The 19,237-nt window shown below is 38.1% G+C and overlaps 2 protein-coding genes across 4 annotated transcripts in view; one reads left to right on the top strand and one right to left on the bottom strand.

Moving 5' to 3' along the window:
• Positions 1–3,061: 3,061 nt before the first annotated feature.
• mpl (MPL proto-oncogene, thrombopoietin receptor) lies at positions 3,062–14,085 on the top strand. Of its 2 annotated transcripts, XM_077584332.1 has the most exons (12): positions 3,062–3,245; positions 3,326–3,446; positions 3,659–3,834; positions 6,133–6,290; positions 6,839–6,989; positions 7,932–8,046; positions 8,173–8,342; positions 9,560–9,702; positions 10,458–10,617; positions 10,744–10,825; positions 10,979–11,066; positions 11,155–14,085. In XM_077584332.1, exons 1-12 carry the CDS (start codon positions 3,062–3,064, stop codon positions 11,608–11,610), a joined length of 2,004 nt encoding a protein of 667 aa, XP_077440458.1. In that variant the 3' UTR covers positions 11,611–14,085. The 2 variants fall into 2 exon arrangements, with proteins under 2 accessions (XP_077440458.1, XP_077440459.1); XM_077584333.1 differs by lacking the exon at positions 10,979–11,066 and having other exon boundaries at positions 3,075–3,245; positions 11,155–11,325.
• Positions 14,086–14,235: 150 nt separating this feature from the next.
• ddah1 (dimethylarginine dimethylaminohydrolase 1) overlaps positions 14,236–19,237 on the bottom strand; it is an 80,248-nt gene continuing 75,246 nt past the window's right edge. For both annotated transcript variants that reach the window (XM_077584032.1, XM_077584034.1), the window contains exon 6: positions 14,236–15,469. In XM_077584032.1, the coding sequence (XP_077440158.1) occupies positions 15,353–15,469 (117 nt within the window). In that variant the 3' untranslated portion in view covers positions 14,236–15,352. The remainder of the gene's footprint in view (positions 15,470–19,237) is intronic.

Here is a 19,237-nt window from a genome sequence, read left to right as displayed (position 1 = left end):
GTGGGTTATTCTACAAAAATGGTGGCTTTCTCTTGTCTGCATTATTCACCGGGGGGGTGCACACACAAAAGTTCTGGAAAATGACACAAAATATAATGTGAAGAGCGTGGCTACTGCCATGAATTCAGAGTCTGAAAGCTAAAGGCCCCACCGTATTTGTCTATGTCTTCTGCTAGTTTTTTTTTTTTTTTTTTAAAGTTTTTGCAACTGTGAATAGAAAAGTGCATTGAATCTCAAATGTATGAACATCAACCGCTAGTTGTTTTAATCTTGTATGAACTTAATTTCCACAGTTTCTCAATAACTAAAAATGAGCATTACAGCAACTCAAGTCGAGGGTCCAAACACTTATCTCCCCTGTTGCCAACATGATGTGTCATTGGGTTTCCTTTCTCCATAAACAAACTACAGTGTCGGAAGTGTCTGTCAAACATAGCCTTCCTGATGGCTTCCGAAAAGACCACTGCTCAAATATAGGACGAAAACAAGGTATTTGTATCTAGTCTGTGAGACATTACCTTAAAGTAGCAACATTATTCATGGATGTCCAAGCATGTCTACATTTATAGTTGATTTTAGCCAAGCCTAAACATGAAGCCAGTGCTATAATGAAATGGCTTGAATCTAAGACGGTGTGTTAGAAGGACCCAGTCAAAGTCCAGACTTAAATCCCATTGAACATTTGTGGCAAGACTTGGAAATTGAGGTTCAAAGATGCTGGGTGAGCTTGAGCTACTTTGCAAAGACGAATGAGCAAAATTTCAGTTTTCAAGATGTGCAAAGCTGGTCGAGAAATACCCCAAAAGATTTGCAAGATGTGCTTTTCAAAGCACTGCATCAACAACACCAAGGTTTAGTCAGATGAAACGTGATACTGCAAAAAGTGAACTGCAATACGAAGTACGACTGTCATTCGGTTCCATTCATCAATCTCTTCATTTTCAATACTTCTTGTCCTTATTTGGATCACGGGTAGGCAGGAGCCTATCATATAACAGGTGGAATGGTCACCACTGATCATCTTGACTTTGGGCAATTTCAAGTCTTCAATTATCTTAGCATGCATGTTTTGGGTTTGTAGGAGGAAGTCTGAGTATGCACAGATATCACACGCAAGTATAGAGAGAATAAGCTCTACACAGAAAGGCCAATGTCTAGATTCAAACCCAGAACCTTAGAACTGTGAGGCAAATGTGTCAGCCACAAGACTAACACATCGTGCTTCCCAGATTTCAATTATATTGCAGCAAATTACAAGCCTAAAAAGTAAGTTATGAACCGTGCATAAGTCATGACCCTTCCACATATATTCTCAAAATGTGGCCTGAGTGTTTAACCCACCGCAAAGGTAAACACAGCAAGCACAGAAAATGTGTGACACTTGGGAGCAGTGGGAAGCTTTCCAAGGCCTGTGAAGCAGCTGGTGGTTCAAGGGCACATCACAAATGAGCTGAGCTGTAAACCCGTAGCCCTCTGGCTGTTGATGGAATTCAACTTGGGTCTTTTGGGGCCTTTTGGTCATAGTGTAACTGCATTTTTTAACCACTAAACCACAAATCCTCACATGCGCATGAGCACTTGACAACTGTTATGAGGGAAACGTATCTAACAATAGACTTACAAGAGGAAGAAACTTTCAGCTCAACCATCTGTTATCGTCGCAGATGTCGCCACTACAGGGACAATATGTTAGATACAGCTGCACAATCACATTATAAAACAACCTTAACACAAAAAAAAGAAGGCATATTTATACACTGTATTCTCAGTACAATACCACCTTTTTTTGTTAAACTGATAATAGCAGTCTTGCTACATCCCGACCATCATCTTACATCTTAAATTAAAATGTCATTCTTCTCCAGCTGTGGCTCAGCTGATAGAGCAGATCGTGTGATGATTAAAAGGTCAGCGGTTAAAATCCATGGGAGAAAGACAAAAGGAGCAGCGGGCCAAAGCACACAAGGTTCATTCCACTCTGGCAGTGTCAGTATCACTTACAATAATGGTATTGTTATAAAATAGCTATTGTTTGTAAATAGGCTAATAAGGAATGTTTTTTTTGTTGTTTTTTTTAAACCAAGGGGTGTTCAATACCACTTCATTTTCAGACCGATACCAATGTGAATAGTACTCAATAGTACTCTTGGTACCGAGATCAGTAGTACTTTTAATAAGTAACATCCCAGCCCAAAAAAAAAAATTAAATTAAATTAAAATTAAGAGAAAAAGAAATAAAATAAGAAAATAATAAATATATATATATATATATATATATATAAAACTATATCTATGAACTATATAACTCAATATAGTATTTTTCCTTAAATTTAAAAGAAATTAATGCCAATTCTCTATTCTTCTCATTTCTAGTTCTTGATCGTAAAACGGTTACAAAAGACGCGAGTATGGATACCAATACCTGTTACCGGTACTTGCCCATTTCAAGTATAACTCTTCATTAACTTTTGTAAATTGCTTATAAAATACCACCTCCTTTTCTTACAAGTTCAATTAATTTTGAAACTTCTTATATATATATATATATATATATATATATATATATATATATATATATATATATATATATATATAAATTACACTCATCTTTTTTTGCTGTGCCAGGTAACGAAGAGCCTTACCATATATTATATTATTATATATAATATTGAAATATCAAATTTGAATATATCATCCAATATTAAAATAAAAAATGTAAGCAAAATGGTTGGCATTCAATAGACTTAAATGTGATCTTTATTTTAAGTTTCACAAATGTTTTAACAGCTATATAACCTATTCATTCATTTGTTTTTATTCTATTCATGAACCATACCTTTAAAATGCACCATTGATTATGTTGCTTTTTGTGAATGGGATTGTTTGACAGCTTTTGTTATGTTGAAGTATGAATGAACTGCTATAATTTTGCACACCGCTTCACCACACATACACGTGTGTGCGCACACACACACTCACACTCCCTACTTGTCACATTAGGCTAGTCGCTTGCCACCCTCGAACAACCCTCCTACCCTCATTGAGTCAAACCGCCCTTGGCATGACAACAAACACATACAAGCATGTGCTGCTCTTAGTGTATGGTGGCAGATTGTTCCAACTACGTCAATTCATCATGAAATTGAAGAACACGAGGAAGATACCTATTAGCATTTGGATATACGTACTTTGTATGTTCTGGATATGTTGCAAGTGTGTGACTGCTACTCATTTTTCACAAGATGGTAAGACAGAATATAGTATAAGAAATTATGTAAAACAATGTGCCAATCTTTTTGGTTGACAGTAATATTTTTTGGAGCAGATATTCCCCTCCTAAAGGAAGAAAATGGCCTGAAATGCTTCACAAAGACAGAAGAGGATTTCACCTGCTTCTTTGAGACCACAGACAACGGGACTTATGATTTGTTCTATAACATTGGCGAGTATGTTGTTAAATTAAATGTTCAATTTATATTTCAAAGTTTTGATCACATTTTCATCTTGAGGCTTTTGATACGGTACTTGCATTTGCTCATTCTTACACACTTGCAGTACCACATTTTATATAAAAATGTACAGTGTATGTTTAATTTGCCATTACCATTATATAATACTAACACAAATAAAATGCATCAATTATGTCATCACGGTCAAGGTCCGAGGAGAAAAGATGTGAATTGTTAACCCGGAGAACAAAAGAAAGAACATGGCTCCACATCTGCTCGTTTCCTTATTTGGATGTTGTCGAATATGTGGATATATACCTTCACATGTTGGAGCGCAACAGCAGCAAAAGAATCTACAGTCGCATCATCAGTGTGGAAGACCACAGTAAGACAAGCGTTTCCCTCACCTCAACCAGTTCAGGTCTAATCAGCCCATTTCATGTTGTTCATTTGAGGATTTTTCATGTGTCATTATCACACAGGTTCCAGTACACTGCAAAAAAAAGCCATACTAAAAATAAGCAAAAATTTCCTCAACTTTAGACAAATGTTCTTATTTTAAGCAAAAAATCAGCAAAATTTGCTTGGCAAAAATTCTTAAAACTAGTATATAAGTCAAACCCCTTTAAAACAGTAACAGGTCTTAAAATTAGAACAACTTGCCAAAAAACCTAGTAAAATGTGCTTATTATTTGGGAATTTGACATAGCATATAAATGCAGGTTACAAAATGTTTTCTTGAAAGAGAACGTTTGGCTCCAATCTTTAACGCACAGTGTCAAGCAGGGAGGCAATGACTCACATTTTTATAGCCTTTAGTGTGACCCAGCCAGGGAGTGAATCCATTACCTCACCACTAGGCCACTGAGCTGGTAATGTTATTTTGTGATATGCAGTTACAAGAAGTGCAGTTCTGATTCAGCATAGCCACATTTTGTTTTTGCATGGCTGTGATAATAATATGAAATGTGCTTGAAAAGAAAAACAGCTATGTTCAAACTTTAATTGGCATGTTGTTCACTAATTTCTCAATTGAGAAGTTGTGTAATTGGTTTCCTTGTTAAAAAAAAAAAAAGTATTGCTCTTCTGCTGGTCATTTCATGGAAACCATTGTGCAAACCATTATTTGAGCTTGTTATGAGTATGTTTTAAATAAATATTAGCTGTAAGAAAAAGTTTGATGTTTTTGAATTTTAGATCAATTTTCTGATGTAAAAAATATTTTTCAAGATTATTTTCCTTGTTGGGCAAAATTTTTATTTATTTATTTTAATCCCAGAAACAATTGTTTTTGTCCTTTTTTCTTTTTTTGCAGTGTGGGGTTGGGCATGCTTGGTCAGAAATGAAAAAGCAAAATTGCACTGCCAAAAGGACAGTAGAATTTCTTTTTTTTTGGGGGGGGGGGGGTAAAATTTCAAAAATACAAACAACAGAAGAAGAAAATTGTACTTAAATTTAACTGTAAGATTTTGAAAAATGAGAAAATACTAGGCCCATATTAACCACAGCCATCTTGAAAATAATATTTTAGACTAAAAACTAATACTGACTTTTTTTCAAATTGTAAAAAATACAACTATTTTCTTAAAATACATATGCGCTCTTTTACGCTTGGATGACTTAGCCTGAGTGTCATTCAGAGAGGTAACAAGTCCCATTTTTATTGCCTTTGATAAGACCCAGCCAGACAATGAAGTCACAACCTCAAAGTCTGAGGGTAGGCGCTCTACCACTAGACTACTGAGCTGGTACTGAAACAAGGAAAAACAAGCTTAGTAAATATAACAAAACAAACCACTTAAGCTATATTGTACTTTTGTCTGATTGTTTCCATACTTGTATTTTCCCCATTTAACTTATTACTAGATTGAGCAAAATCGTAAAATGAGACAATTCAAATTATGAAACTCCAGTTCAGGGCCTTGATGTTGGTTAGTACCCATCGAAAAATTTGGAAAATTATTGTTTTAAGCCTCACAGTACTTAAAACTGGCTGTTAACATTCAATGCCCAAACTGCTTAATCAAATAAGATAGTAAGAAATAAGTATCTTAAGTATCTTTTCTGACAATTTCATTCTAAGTAAAAAAAAAAAAAAAAAAAATAAACTTGTCAAAAAAAAGAAGAAGCAAATTTAGGTTGAAGTAACACTAAGGAACTTTCAGTTTACATTGATTATAGCAAAGCCATATGGACAAAAGTGGTATTGTTATATCTTTAGGAAGACCACATTTCCTATCAGGACTAGCGCTTTGCATCATTCACTTAGCTCACGCCAGCGAGTGAAATCCGGGCCAATGTTGATCCTTGACTGTCCTTTCATCCGGGGTAACATTTGACGTATGCCATAAAGCAGTCAGCACATTTGTAGTTTTTTTTGTGTGGCAGTGTTCCGACCATCCTCCTCAAAGTTGCAAGTAAAAATAATAGACTCCCCCAGCCCATGGCAAAAGTTACCATTCAACTAGTTTTAAGTGGACGTTTCGAGTTATGAAAATATTTTAAGGTTGAAAAGTTCCTTAGTGCTACTTTCAATTTAGAAATTATATCTTACTTAAGATTTCTGTTTTTGCAGTGTGCTGTAGAGTATTGTACAGTGACATGACTAGACATTTTAAGTCTTTATGTAAGCTCTCATGGATTGAGAACTGTTCTGTTTTCCTTGACTCTACTCTGTCTTTAGTTCTCCTGGATGCCCCCTTCAATGTGTCTTTACACCATAATGGCAAACCTGGACAGATGAAGGTTTCATGCCTCACAAATGTGCCGACATACTGGGAGGATAAGCTGCGATACAGAATCCGATACACCTCCAAGGGGCCTGAAGAAAAGACAATAGAGGTAGGCCTACTAAAAATGATTGGGCGACTGAATCAAATGTGAAATTACACAACCAGTTGCAACAGTAGCTGTCTACTTCTTAAAAAAATAAAAATGTGTCCATGAGTGTGCTATTGACATTGCTGCATGTGTAATGTGCATGGATCTACAAACAAGTATAATTTGATAGCTAGGTGATGAAGTGCTTCACACAGTGAGGTAGTCGTAGCTGCTCGCCTCGTTCCACCTGCTACATATGCTCTGGGGTGATGAGCAGTGGCTCATTTGTAAGAGACAGAATTTCCTCTTCGAACTTGTGCATTTTTAACCGTGTATGTTAAGTGTGCTACTATACTACTAATAATGTCAGTGACTTTTGTTTTCAGACACCTGGGCACTTTTTTTAAATTGTCAAAACAAAAGTACAATTTACAGTAAGCTTATGGTATATTTTCTGTAATTGGTAGCCATAACAATAACATGTAAAATGTAGAAACATTACACAAAAAAGAATGGCCATTTGCCTGTCTAAATTCCCAGCTCTAAAATGCTTATGTATGCTCCTACAGGGGATTAATAAATGGGATGACTTCGTGCTGTCTCTAGTACCAGGACAAGAGATCCAAGTCCAGGTTGCAGTCAAGTGTGCCAATGTTGAGAGTGCAGGACATTGGAGCCACTGGTCAGACCCCGTGAAGGATGTGGCACCACAAAGTGCAGGTGTGTAGAACACAGGTGTGAGTGTAGCCCTACAAAAGGCTGAAAACAGTTGGCTAAAAATTAGAAGCATAAAATTAGAAAAACGGGAGATCGACAAGTTGATCAGTTCAGCTTCTGCAGTGACGTGAATTTTGTGTCGTCCATCATGCTGAAGAAGCTAAAAAAAAAAGAAGAAAGAAAACTCTCAATTTACTGGTCGATCTACATTCCTACCCTCACCTATGGTCACGAATCATGAGCTGTAGGTTGTGTTTGAACAAAGATCCCGAAAGCAAGTGGCCGAATGAGTTTCCTCCGCAGGGAGCCTGGGCTCTCTCTTCGAAGCAGGGTGAGAATCTCTGTCATCCGGGTGGGGCTCAGAGTCGAGCTGCTGCTCCTCCCCATTGAGAGGAGCCAAATGAGGTGGCTCGAGCATCTGTTTAGGATGTCTCCTGAACGCCTGACTGGTGAGGTATTCCAGGCACAGTCTTCCGGGAAGACCCAGAGAGTGCTGGAGAGACTACTACAGTACGTCTCTATTGCCCGGCATTCCCCTGGAAGAGCTGGATGAAGTGGCTGGGGAGAGAGAAGTCTGGGCTTCTCTGCCACAGCGACCAGGACACGGATTAGTGGAAGTGGATGGATGGATGGATGTTATATATATTTTTATGTGAAAGACTGAAGAAGAAGAAATGCCTGCGCACGTGCTTGAATTTTGAACACAGCAACCTTGGCTGTCCTGTTAGTAGTATTATTTAAAATCAATAAGGTTTTACCAAAACAATCTTTGTGCGCAGTTTTGATAAGAATATATCTGAAAATCTTAATTTTATCCAGCCCAACCTGGATTAAATCCGTCGAGTTCTTTCAAAACCTAGATGTGTAGATAGCGGTAGACAAATCCCCCTGCAGATGAATTGTTTTTCACTGTTTTCATAGTAAGCCTCTTAATTCTCTCTACAGATGACATTTCACTAATGTGCTACACACCTGACCTGCAAACGATCACCTGTCAGTGGAACAGCAGCAGATACAGCCAACTAAATGTTTGCAAACTTTTCATTAAAATGCATCTCAGGTAGCAATTTTAATCCTATCATTCAGTCAAACGTGGACAGCCGCTTTTGTGCAACATTTGGTTCTTTGGACAAAAGGTGTTCGCTGTGTTTTGTTGATGTTTGACATGCAAATAAATATATTGCAGTGAGCCTTTGGGCTGGACTGATTGGACAGAATGTCTGCCGAATAGGAACTTGACTGACCAATGCAGTTTTCAAGGAGATGAGTCCATAAAAGTCAGCGTCAAACTGAGCACTGCTGCAGTTCCACTCAGCAGGACATTTTACACCCAAGAGTTCACAATGAAAAACATCAGTGAGTGAATTTAATGTTTTATTTTTGTTGAACTATAGGATTTGTCTTAGCGTAAGATAATTGGAGCATAATTTGTTCTATTGTGGCTACTTTTATAGATTGAAATGTAAAAAATGTTTTAGGTAATAGATCATCATAAAGGATTTTGACATTATTAGCATACTATTTCATGGTAAATGGTACTTGATTTATGTAGCACTTTTCCAACTTACAAGCAGTGGTGTAGTGGTCCTTATGGAGAAGTGGGTATACTATAAACTATGTGTCCCCATTCTTGTGTTTTAATTTACCGTTACTTAAAAATCAAGTAACCACCTATAGCTATTATAAAACTTAACTAGAGCATGTACAGTAGTGTGTAACGGGTAGCGTTCTCCCCGGGAATCGAACCAATGCCGCAATCAACGAGGGCAAACCAGTTCACCTGAGCTAAATTTCGGGGTCACCATTGTGGCTCGGGGGAGCATTTGAAGGATTGTTTTCCTCAACATGACCCGCCCAACTCTGCCGCAAATTGGCTCATCAGTCCTCTAGCCGAAATTTAGCATTGGGGGGGATCGGGGGATCAAGAGGGATTTAGAAGTGGGTATACTCAATACTGACTGAAAAAGAAGTGTATACCCTGGACCACTCCAACAAAGCCCTCAGTGAACATTATATTTTGAGTACTCATTCACCTACTGAAGACGCAGCATCAGGACCAACTCAGGGTTCAATATCTTGCTCAAGGATACTTCAACATGATAACCGTCTGGTGTCGTGACAGCAAGCTCACTGGCCCAGTGTTAGAGTGTCCACCTTGGGACTGGGAGGTTGTGGGTTTAATCCCCAGCTGTGTCATACCAGATATTATAAAAATGGGACCCATTTGCCTCTCTGCTTGACACTCAGCATTAAGATCACCAAATGATTCCCAAGCGCAGCTCCTGCTGCTGCTCACCGCTCCATCAGGGGATTGGTCAAATGAGGAGAAAGAATTTTGCCCCATTTAAGTGGGTGTGACAATCAATACTACTTTAACAACTCTACCACTGATCCACATTGCTACTAATTCACATGAATGAAAATGGCTTTTTGACATTTGAGTTAGACAAATATTTTGTCAAATTGAACAGGCAGAGTTAATGCTAATATTTATAATTACGCTAACTTCTCTGTATTTGTGTAAGGTATATCATGACTGTGTATCGAGTTGTGTTTGTATCTTTTGATTTTAGTTAAAACAGACCCACCAGCTCATTTGCGAGTATCACTGGAGAAAGATCAATTGTGCTTGAAATGGGAAGCTCCTCTTATGACTCTGTCATCCCACCTGCAATATGAACTCGGCTGCCAAATCAGGGAGAGCAAAGCATGGCTGGTAAGTTGTGATGCTTTCTATCTTTGAAAGACAGCTGGGGTTCTTCACCTCAGCCAATTACCACACATTCTATGTTTCCAATTGTTAAATGTCCTGTAGCGTGAGAGCATTACCTTCAGTATGTAGTGTGGAGTAACGTGGAACCTCAGTTTGCGAGGTTACGATTGATTTACTGCCTTCAGAATGAAATTATAATATTAAATAAATAACCTAAACAAAAACAGCATTTTTTTGCCCTGTAATTGACTCAATGAGCCCTATTTTCATACATAGGCACCCACATAAAAACGGGGGCTTCTTTGTTTTTGTGCCAAGACAAGTCTAGTTGACCGTGTTTGTCTATTTGGTAGACCGCGCTACACCCCAAAAGGCATTCTGACATATTCTATTGCACTCCTCCAGCGCTTCTGGCAATTTGGTGACCATGCCATGTAGACCGCGTGGCTATCTACAGTATGTGCTGAATTTAAAGGGAATGACCCCACTTTTACCTGCATGCGTTCATCATAGGAAAATGCCAAAAGAAAGAAAACTCCATCCATACTCACAAGATAGACTGCGTTTTGCACGAGAATTGTCCAGGGCCCAAAAATAGCTACTTCACCAAATGCCCAAAGAGAGCTGGGATGGGCTCCAGCATGCCCGTGACCCTAGTGAGGATAAGTGGTTCTGAAAATGGATGGATGAACATTCTTAAAAATATTGCATTGATTTATTGCTTTAACACTGAATATGGCATCCACATTTTTCCTCAGTTGATTTCCCCCAAGGGCCCAGCAACTGGTACGTGTCTGGAGGTCCCCCCAAGTATCCAGTACAAAGTGAAGGTTCGAACTAAACCAAATGAATCCATTTATTCTGGTCACTGGAGCGAATGGTCCAACGTTCGCAATGGGAAAACTCCTGCTAACGTAGGTAAGCTCCTTCTGCTGCAGCATGGTTTGTTGGTTTTTCATTTTATGGTCAGGATTGATTGCCAGAGATTAAAATGACTCCAATTTAATGATTACTATAGGCACCAATATCATGTGACTTTTACAGACACTTTGCTCATGACTTCCATCCCTGTCACCTTGCTGGTAACTGCTGTTATCCTCATCACTTTGGGTTTTACTTATTTTCGGTAAGACTTCACATTTTCCTATCCAAGTATGAATTTCAATGTGAAACTGAAATTAACAAAATGAAAACTCAGCACTTAAGTAAATATAACAATGCGCTACCACTATCGCATATTACACTAATGTGGGTGTATTTAATATAATGTCATTCATAGTAAGCTCAAGCAATGTTTTTGGCCGCCAGTGCCGAACATTGACAAAGTCCTTCAAGGCTTTCTGACTGAGATCAACTTGTACAAATGGGTAACTTTATGTGTGTACTTTCAATATTTTACTTTGTGGCACTCCATGCCTTGGTAAATACACAGTATTTTTTATACTCAAACTGTAGGAGCCTCCAGTCACTGCAAAGCAATACTGTGAAGAAGTGATTCCTTCTATAGTGGAGGTTATGTCTCAGGATGAGGTCTCCGGATTGGGTAAGGCACGCCAGGAATCTTCGCAGCTTCTGTCGTCGGAGCAAGGCCACCACACCGGAGACCAGGAAGAGGGAAACCTTAGAACAGAACTGAAATTGTTTCGAGACTATGTGACTCTGAACACAGAGAGTGTCATTATTTGTTCAACAGGAAACAAGTATGTATGTGAGCAGCTTGGGGAGATAAGAGGCCCGGGGGTACAGGGGGAGCTTCTTCCTAAAACATGTCACTGTTTCTGTGTTCCTGATTGCTTGGACACCAACTTCCTAAACCATTCCTACTTGCCTCTCTCCGAGCCTGCATTCACAGTTCATGACAGGGACTTAAGGGGGCCAGGAAACCTCTATACTAACTTACCCTGCATTTAATGTGTCGCCATAGCAAATGAAGCATATTGCCACCGTTTGAGATCCAATACTGTACATATCGGAGATCACTGTGAGACAGTTCCTGGAATGAGTATTCACCCATTTCAGTTTTCCATGATATTCTTTAACTTAAATAATCGTCTGTCCGTGGCTACACCCCTTTTCGGTGGCTGTGCAAGTTTTCACCGGATACGCGGATTACGTGTCAGAAGTTAAGACGGGAGAATTGAAAAGTTTGTAAGAAAGGCACGTAAAATGGACTAAAGCCCTAACGGGAGAATACACCCAAAACTTAACAACATTAATCTCCTTGACAAATAATTCAGATCACTGTGTTATCTTTTTATATTTAAATGGACATTTAAATTTAATCAATTTATGAATTTGGCTGTAACATAAAATGAGCAAAAAGTGAAAGGAAAGAATACTTATCGCTGGCATCGGGCCGAAACCTCGTAAGTCACAGTTTGTCAAATGTACAATTTTTTCATAAATCTATACTTTTGGTCAGTCCATGGGTGTGGATGTCATTCTTAGGAATAATTGACCAATCTAAAGTGTTGAAAATGGCTTGTTATCTTTAATGTTTGAAAAAAACATGTTGTTTTGGAGTCTCCTGAGAAGTGACGATTTTGGAGGTACTGTAGAAGGTTTTGGCCCGGCGCCAGCATTATGCAAAATACAGGAGATTTGCAGGTCTATTTTTAATATTCAATTTTGTATTATCATTTATTGTGTGTCATTTGAATACTGGTGAAAAAAAAGTAAAGCCAACATTTTAAAGGGGTATTGCGGAATTTGTCACTTTTTTTTCTTTCTGTGTCAAGCTCGCGCATGGTGCACATGTGAGTACGTGCGCTCAAATAAACTCGTCTTAATACATTTGTTTTTCCGGTTTTCTTGGAGTTGGACTGTGCTCAAAGTCCTCTTCTTTTTTTCTCAGTTTCCATCCAGATTGTTTCGTCCGCTAGCTAACACTACATGTCCGCGGGGACGAGTATGACATCACCATCCACCCCTCTTCACCCCCCAAGAAATGCCCGGAACCCTCCACACTGAAGGGAAGATACAAATTGATAGGCACAGATGCAGTTAAAAAGTCGGGGTTCTTTGTACTCAAATGGGCATTGGTGGATAAATTTAAAGTGGAAAATCAGAAATCCTCAAGACATTTTATAAAGAGGCTCAGTACTGTACTTGTCTGGGCATATTCCTGATGAGCCCATGGATATTCTCCTGGGAGGTTTTCCTCCCAGACCTGGATCAGGGCATCAGTCATCTCTGGGACACTCTGTGGTGCATCTGTTTTGGCAACAGTTTATGAAATGTGTCATGATGTCCCCGAGGTGTTTGATTGTATTCAAGTCTGGGAAATGGACATGCCAGTCCATAGCATCATCGACTTTATCATGCAGGAACTGCTGATACGCTCTCGCCAAATGAGGCCGAGCAAAAAAAAAAAAAAAAAGGACCCAGGGCCCACTGCAGCATCAGCCAATTCTGCTGTTCCTCGGCTGCGCTGTGTTGGACTGTGCAGCACAGCCTCCACTTGTGGACGTCAGGCCATCATGCCATCCTCACAGATTCCATTCCTGGCAGTTTGAAGGGAAGCATGCACATTACATTAGTGGCTTGCTGCAGGTCCTTTTGCAAAGCTGTGACGTTGCTCCTTCTGTTTCTTTTTCTTCTTCTTCCACAAAGGAGCAGATAATACTCCTGCTGCTGGGTTCTTGAAATTCTATGCCCCCCAACCCCCACAGAGCTTTTAGAATTAAATGGAGGATTGAAAATGCAGCTTCTACATTATTAGAATTATACAGAAGATTTTATTTTATTTTATTTTTAAATGTGTATTTTCTAAATCAGTTTACCTCCATGGCTGAACTGTCATTTTGTAGCCGCTAGAGGGAGCAAGCTGATTGCAAAACGACTGCCTTTAGTTAATAATGTCACATTTGTTTGTGTGTGTGTGTGTGTGTGTGTGTGTGTGTGTGCGTGTGTGTGTGCGTGTGTGTGTGCGTGTGTGTGTGTGTGTGTGTGTGTGTGTGTTTTTAAGTGGAAAGTTTATTTAAGTAAACATTTACTAATAGTTGGCGGATTGAGAAATTTTAGCTACCCTTCACATTGAGTATAGTTTTATATAATGGCAAAAAAACGTGTTTTGCATTTAAATGTTTTAAATATATATATATATATATATATATATATATAATTAATAATATTATTTGCCACTCATGCTGTTTAATCGCTTGCAATGTGAAATTATTGATTTTTATTGTTTTAACTGTTAACAGATAGAAATATACAGATGTTTTGTTTTGTTTTTTTGGTCATGATGTGCTTCTCTCTAACTTACAACCCACTTTGTTTTAACAACATCACCCATCCCAGTTATAATTTTAGAATTTCTTGGCTGTTCCATTTGTAATGGCAAATACCTCTTGTCATGCAAATAAATAAATAAATAAACGGCTATTATCCTGCCGTTGTCATTTCCTTGCCGCTAGGTGGCGGCAGTACGTTTATATTGCTTACATGTCTATTTTTGTCAGGATTTACACATTATGACATTGTATCAACCGCTATATTACAGTAGTAACAGTAATTGTAAAGAAAACACATCAGTTGAATGCTAGATCTCACTTTATTGTGTAAATTAGACAGTATTTTCAATTCAATTACTAAATTACCAGTACCATTATCAGCCACAACCTTCATCAAAACCAAAACATGTGAGTTGTGATATAGATAATTCCAACAGCAGATTAGTACAGAAAAAAAAGTCAAATTAAATGTTAACACCATTGTTAATAAACAGCAACAACAGAAAAAAGCCATAGAGGATAAATGAAATGTAATGATAAAACCTTTTAATTTGAATCACAGCAGGGAAAATTTGAATCAGCAGAGAACGGTCTGAGGAGGTACAGAATGTAAATTTCAGACAAAATAATTAGCTAGGATCATAAAAGTTGATTACTCCATTTGCACAGTAACAATTTGGAGGTGACTTTTGCTGCAATGAAGCTTTCATGCGACATCTTGTCAGCTGTTGCCCGTACAATTCCTCACAATTATCACACTTTTAACAGTGTTTGCCAGACTGTGTAATAGAACGAGAATGAAGTTAAGACAAACCCGTCTGAGTCAACAGCAACAAAGAGTAAAAGAACGTGAGGAAGCTGGAGCAAGTTTCAAGAGTTAGTGTTTACGGGTGTCGCGAGCCTTTCCTCTGAACTGAACAATCCAAATTCTTTCCATGCTCCATCACTGCCTGCCTGCCCATGCGCAAGCATCACCTCCTGATGTCATTTCCTTAGCTCTCCCTCACAGTCGCTCTGAGAAGCAGCACAGTCTTAACAGCGTTGGACTTTAATATACAGTATCTCCAATGCATGTTCTGCAAACTAGACATATAATAGGCTTCATGTGGTTTATTAGCGCAAAGTTATATTTTCCAAGTTCTTATTATTAATTGGATTATAACATGAATTAAAGATAAACAATAACTAAAATAGTGTTGTGAAGTCAGTTAAAGGTTGACTTCAACAACTGAACACAAATAACCTGATGTTAGGTAGGTACTGTACTTCTCAATTCATTAATAAATTTAAAGAAAAGGTAATGTAAACAATCAGAAAACTATTATTTCCCTTCAATAAAAATATCAAATCTGCGTATCCAGTGACCATGACTGTTTCACCAAGTCTTGGAATCTGTTCCGATACGGCAGAGGCTTTGTTCAGTTGTTGGGCTTCTTATTGATGAGGACAGAGCAGCATGTTAGAGCTCCATCCACTTTCACTTTCTCACTGTTGGATACAGGGATCAGTAAGTGGTCCTTGAACTTGTCAAACACCTGTGGAAAGAAAGGATGGCTCATTATGCTATTGCTGTTACCCTGATGATCTTTTACCCATTTCCCAGATCATGTCAATTTTGATTTACAACAAGATTGGAGATTGAGAAAAGAGATGGATGTAATGATTCAAGTATACTGTACGTGTTGTTTTAGTCTGCAGAAGTTTAGAACTGCACAGCACCATGCATACTGGGCTGAATTGACAATGTTTGGCGGCGGCCCCTCTCATTTTTACAATGCCGTATTTGGGCCACATATAAATATATAATTTTTAGAGGGTGGGGGCAATATTCCGAGAAAAAAACTCACAAATTTGCCACTTTATAAAGTGGCAGATTTGCGAGGAAAAAAACTCAGAACCTTACGAGAAATACACGTAGCGTAGCTATAGTCGAATGTGAGGATTGGTTGGTGGTTAATGGGACAATGTTTATTAAATGAAAAGGCAGGATGGAGACGAAATTTAAATTTTACGCGTCATACACGGCAGCTGGCGCGACGACACTTCCTGATCCCCTATAAACTGACTAACACTAACCAATCAGAAGCTAGCATAGAGCAGCAGTTTTGACACAATTTAGCTACTTTTACAAAAAAGAAAAGAAAAAAAGAATGTGTAAATAATAATTCTAGAAACATAAATGTACAAGTAAATACACATTTTAACAAATTAACTTAAATACTTGATCCTCAGTGTGTGGAGTTTTGCAAAGTGAGGCGTCTTTGTCACTGGCCGTACCCAACGCTTCAAAGAGCGACTGCTTAACATCATATGGTTGATCTCTGCTAAAGCAATTACCTGTACCATCTCCTTATTTGAAAACCTGACTGGTAAGTATTGGCACAAACGTCCGAGTAGTACGCTACGTGTATTTCTTGTAAGTTTCTGAGTTTTTTTCTCGCAAATCTGCCACTTTACAAACTCGCAAATTTGCCACTTTATAAAGTGGTAAATTGGTGAGTTTTTTTTCTCAGAATATTGCCTCCACCCTCTAAAAAAAAAATATATATATATATATAGGCTAAACGTGGCCCTAATACACCGTTACACCGTACATTTGTCATGTACATAAAAATCTTGAAGATTGAAAAATATAGAGATACCAGTTCTCATTGTTGAACATTTATAAAGTCAACAACTTTGAAGCAACCCTATTGAAACTAATTGGCTTTTACAGTGTGAGTTGGCATGACATACAGGTTGTGCATCAAACTATTGATATCAAGCCATCCTACTCTGGCTTCCCCCTTTGGAAAGTGTGCTTAACACAGTGTGCCGCCGTCTTTGTATTCCTTTACTTCTCAATGTAGTCTGGAATCATTTATCCAAGATCTGTTGAACATGTAGACAATCGATGGTCCAAGAAAATTGTCAAAGGCTAACTGGGAATTTAGTTACTCATTGGTATAAGCCATTTCAACTTACATCAGTCAATAGAGTAACTTGTGTGAATATGTCAACTAAATAGAACAACTACTGAGGGAAGTAGCCTACTGTAAATCGCAAGTAACAGCTAGTTCTTAGCTGCTAGCTAGCCATGTCTATCCAATGTCCATAATGTACAGTAAAACACCCATAGGCTATTAGTCTCTGCAGCAGTTTTGACTAAACAATTACATATTGAACTCTGAGAAGGTTGTGCTTTTATATAATGTCATGTTTATGGCACCTTTGTCTCTGTTTTGTTCCTTTTGAGCAGAGTTCTTATTACTGTGGCTAAAATGTATTTGTTGGGTCGAGGATGGTGTGGTCAAAGGCAGTATTCGCTCCTATTTTTCACTGGTGTTTTTGTCTTTTGTGTTTCTTTATCCCTGTTCTAAAGCTGTCAGATGCCAGTGCCAATAAATGCCTGCTCTCGGCCCTCTGCAACTGCCAATCCACATGACCCCCTGCCTTTGTTAATGTGCAGCGCTCATGCAACTTGTTGAGCCAACTAAAAATAGACCGCTGACTGGATAGATAATATTGTAGAGAGAAAGAAAGCAGAAGGATTTGTATTGCACTGGGATATGATTACATTTAATTGGATTCATTGTAACTAAACTCTATGACAGGACATACAATGGCATTGAACAAAACCTAGTATTATACTGCTATGTGTATCCACCACTATTCATATTTTTCCACCACACATCCAAGCCAATTTCTGGTGGGTCTGAACTTTGTAAAACAGGATCATGCTAAAAATATTCATTTCTTACTCTGCCAGATGGTCTGTCAAGGCGCTACCAAAGCTGAGAGAATGTGATAGAAAAATAGATTTTATGCTAGTGATGAATCCTGTCAGTTTATCTTCTGGGAGAAAAACTGACTCTCTGCCGCGGGTCTCTATCCAAATACGCACAGTTTTCGGAATTCTTTCTTCTAAAAATAGCTGGCAGGGTTGGGGTTTTAACCACTGAGTACATTTTGAGGTCGAAGTTCTGTACATGCAGGCTGCAGTCTACTAGATTAAATTTCATGACATTCTTTTTCATGTGTTTTGAGGACCACAGCACCTAAAAAAAACAAAAACACTAACAAAATTGCCATAATTAACAATTGTGGAAAACAATATGTACGGCAGTAAGTCAGTCATCTTGTGTATGATTGAATTTTGACAATATTTACAGCTATGTGTCCGTTAGGTGATAGCATTAGCTCACTAATCCATTACAGGCTTCAGTCAGCCAAGCTAATTAATTATGTGAGGCAGTGTACAATTGTTCACAGTTTAGCAAAGGGGTTGAGGAAAACAATATATATCATGAGCCTCATCCTCCTTTAATAGATCCATTTTATGACTAAATATCATGTCTTGTAATATCCAATTTTATTGTACTGCAGCATCAGTACATTACTGTATATGTATTTCCTTTATTAATAAAAGTACATCCCACTGCTCATGAAAATTGAGGATGATATATGGAGATGAATGGGTTTGCCTCTCACTTTGGTTGGCAGAGTTAATTGCATCAAAAATGAATGTGCAACCACAATTACGACACTTGTTTTAATCCATGTCCGTTGCATTACTACAATACTCTTTTAAAATGATCAATAAATACATATCTTAGGCAATTCATATGGAAATAGAAAGTACCAAAAATGTAATTGGTAAAACTAATTTGGGACTATGACAACTTTGCGATTTTAAACATTATTACTTTGCAGCTCAAATGAGGTTCGTTCATCTTTTCTTTCTTGCACACAAATTGGACTACATCCCCTAAAAGAAAAGGTTCACTCTGATTTTATTCATACACATAATGCAAGATCCATACACAACAGAAAACGTTATACCGAGGCATGTAATTAAAACTAGCTATTTGTTCACAAAAGTCTTGGACTGAAAGTGGGACTATCACAAAAAACATATTTGAAACAAAACAATAACTCATACCCATGACTCTTGGCAACTGGATTTTGTATATGTGGTATCTTAAACAAAACCAGCATCTCGAAAACTGCGTTGACCATGCACTGCTTATGTAACTTGAACACCTGAAAATGAAATATAACTAATCCACCCAGACCTTTTAGTTATCTTCAGATGATTTCATTCCTGAGGACTAACATAGGTCCTGAAATGACTTTGCCAGCCATGAATAATATTGAAGATTTTCTTTAAAAGGAGAACAAAGCAAATGTACTTCTAGAATGCATCGACCTTTGATGGATGAAGGCCAAAAATAAGGTCTGCATAAATCTAGACTGAAAAGAGGGAAGGATCAGTGTTACAATTGATGAACGGTTATGGGCGGGTTTATGTCTGAACAGCTTGT

This window comes from Vanacampus margaritifer, chromosome 13 (genome assembly GCF_051991255.1).
Source record: "Vanacampus margaritifer isolate UIUO_Vmar chromosome 13, RoL_Vmar_1.0, whole genome shotgun sequence".
NCBI classification, from domain to species: domain Eukaryota; kingdom Metazoa; phylum Chordata; class Actinopteri; order Syngnathiformes; family Syngnathidae; genus Vanacampus; species Vanacampus margaritifer.
This window is presented reverse-complemented; position numbering and strand designations above follow the sequence as displayed.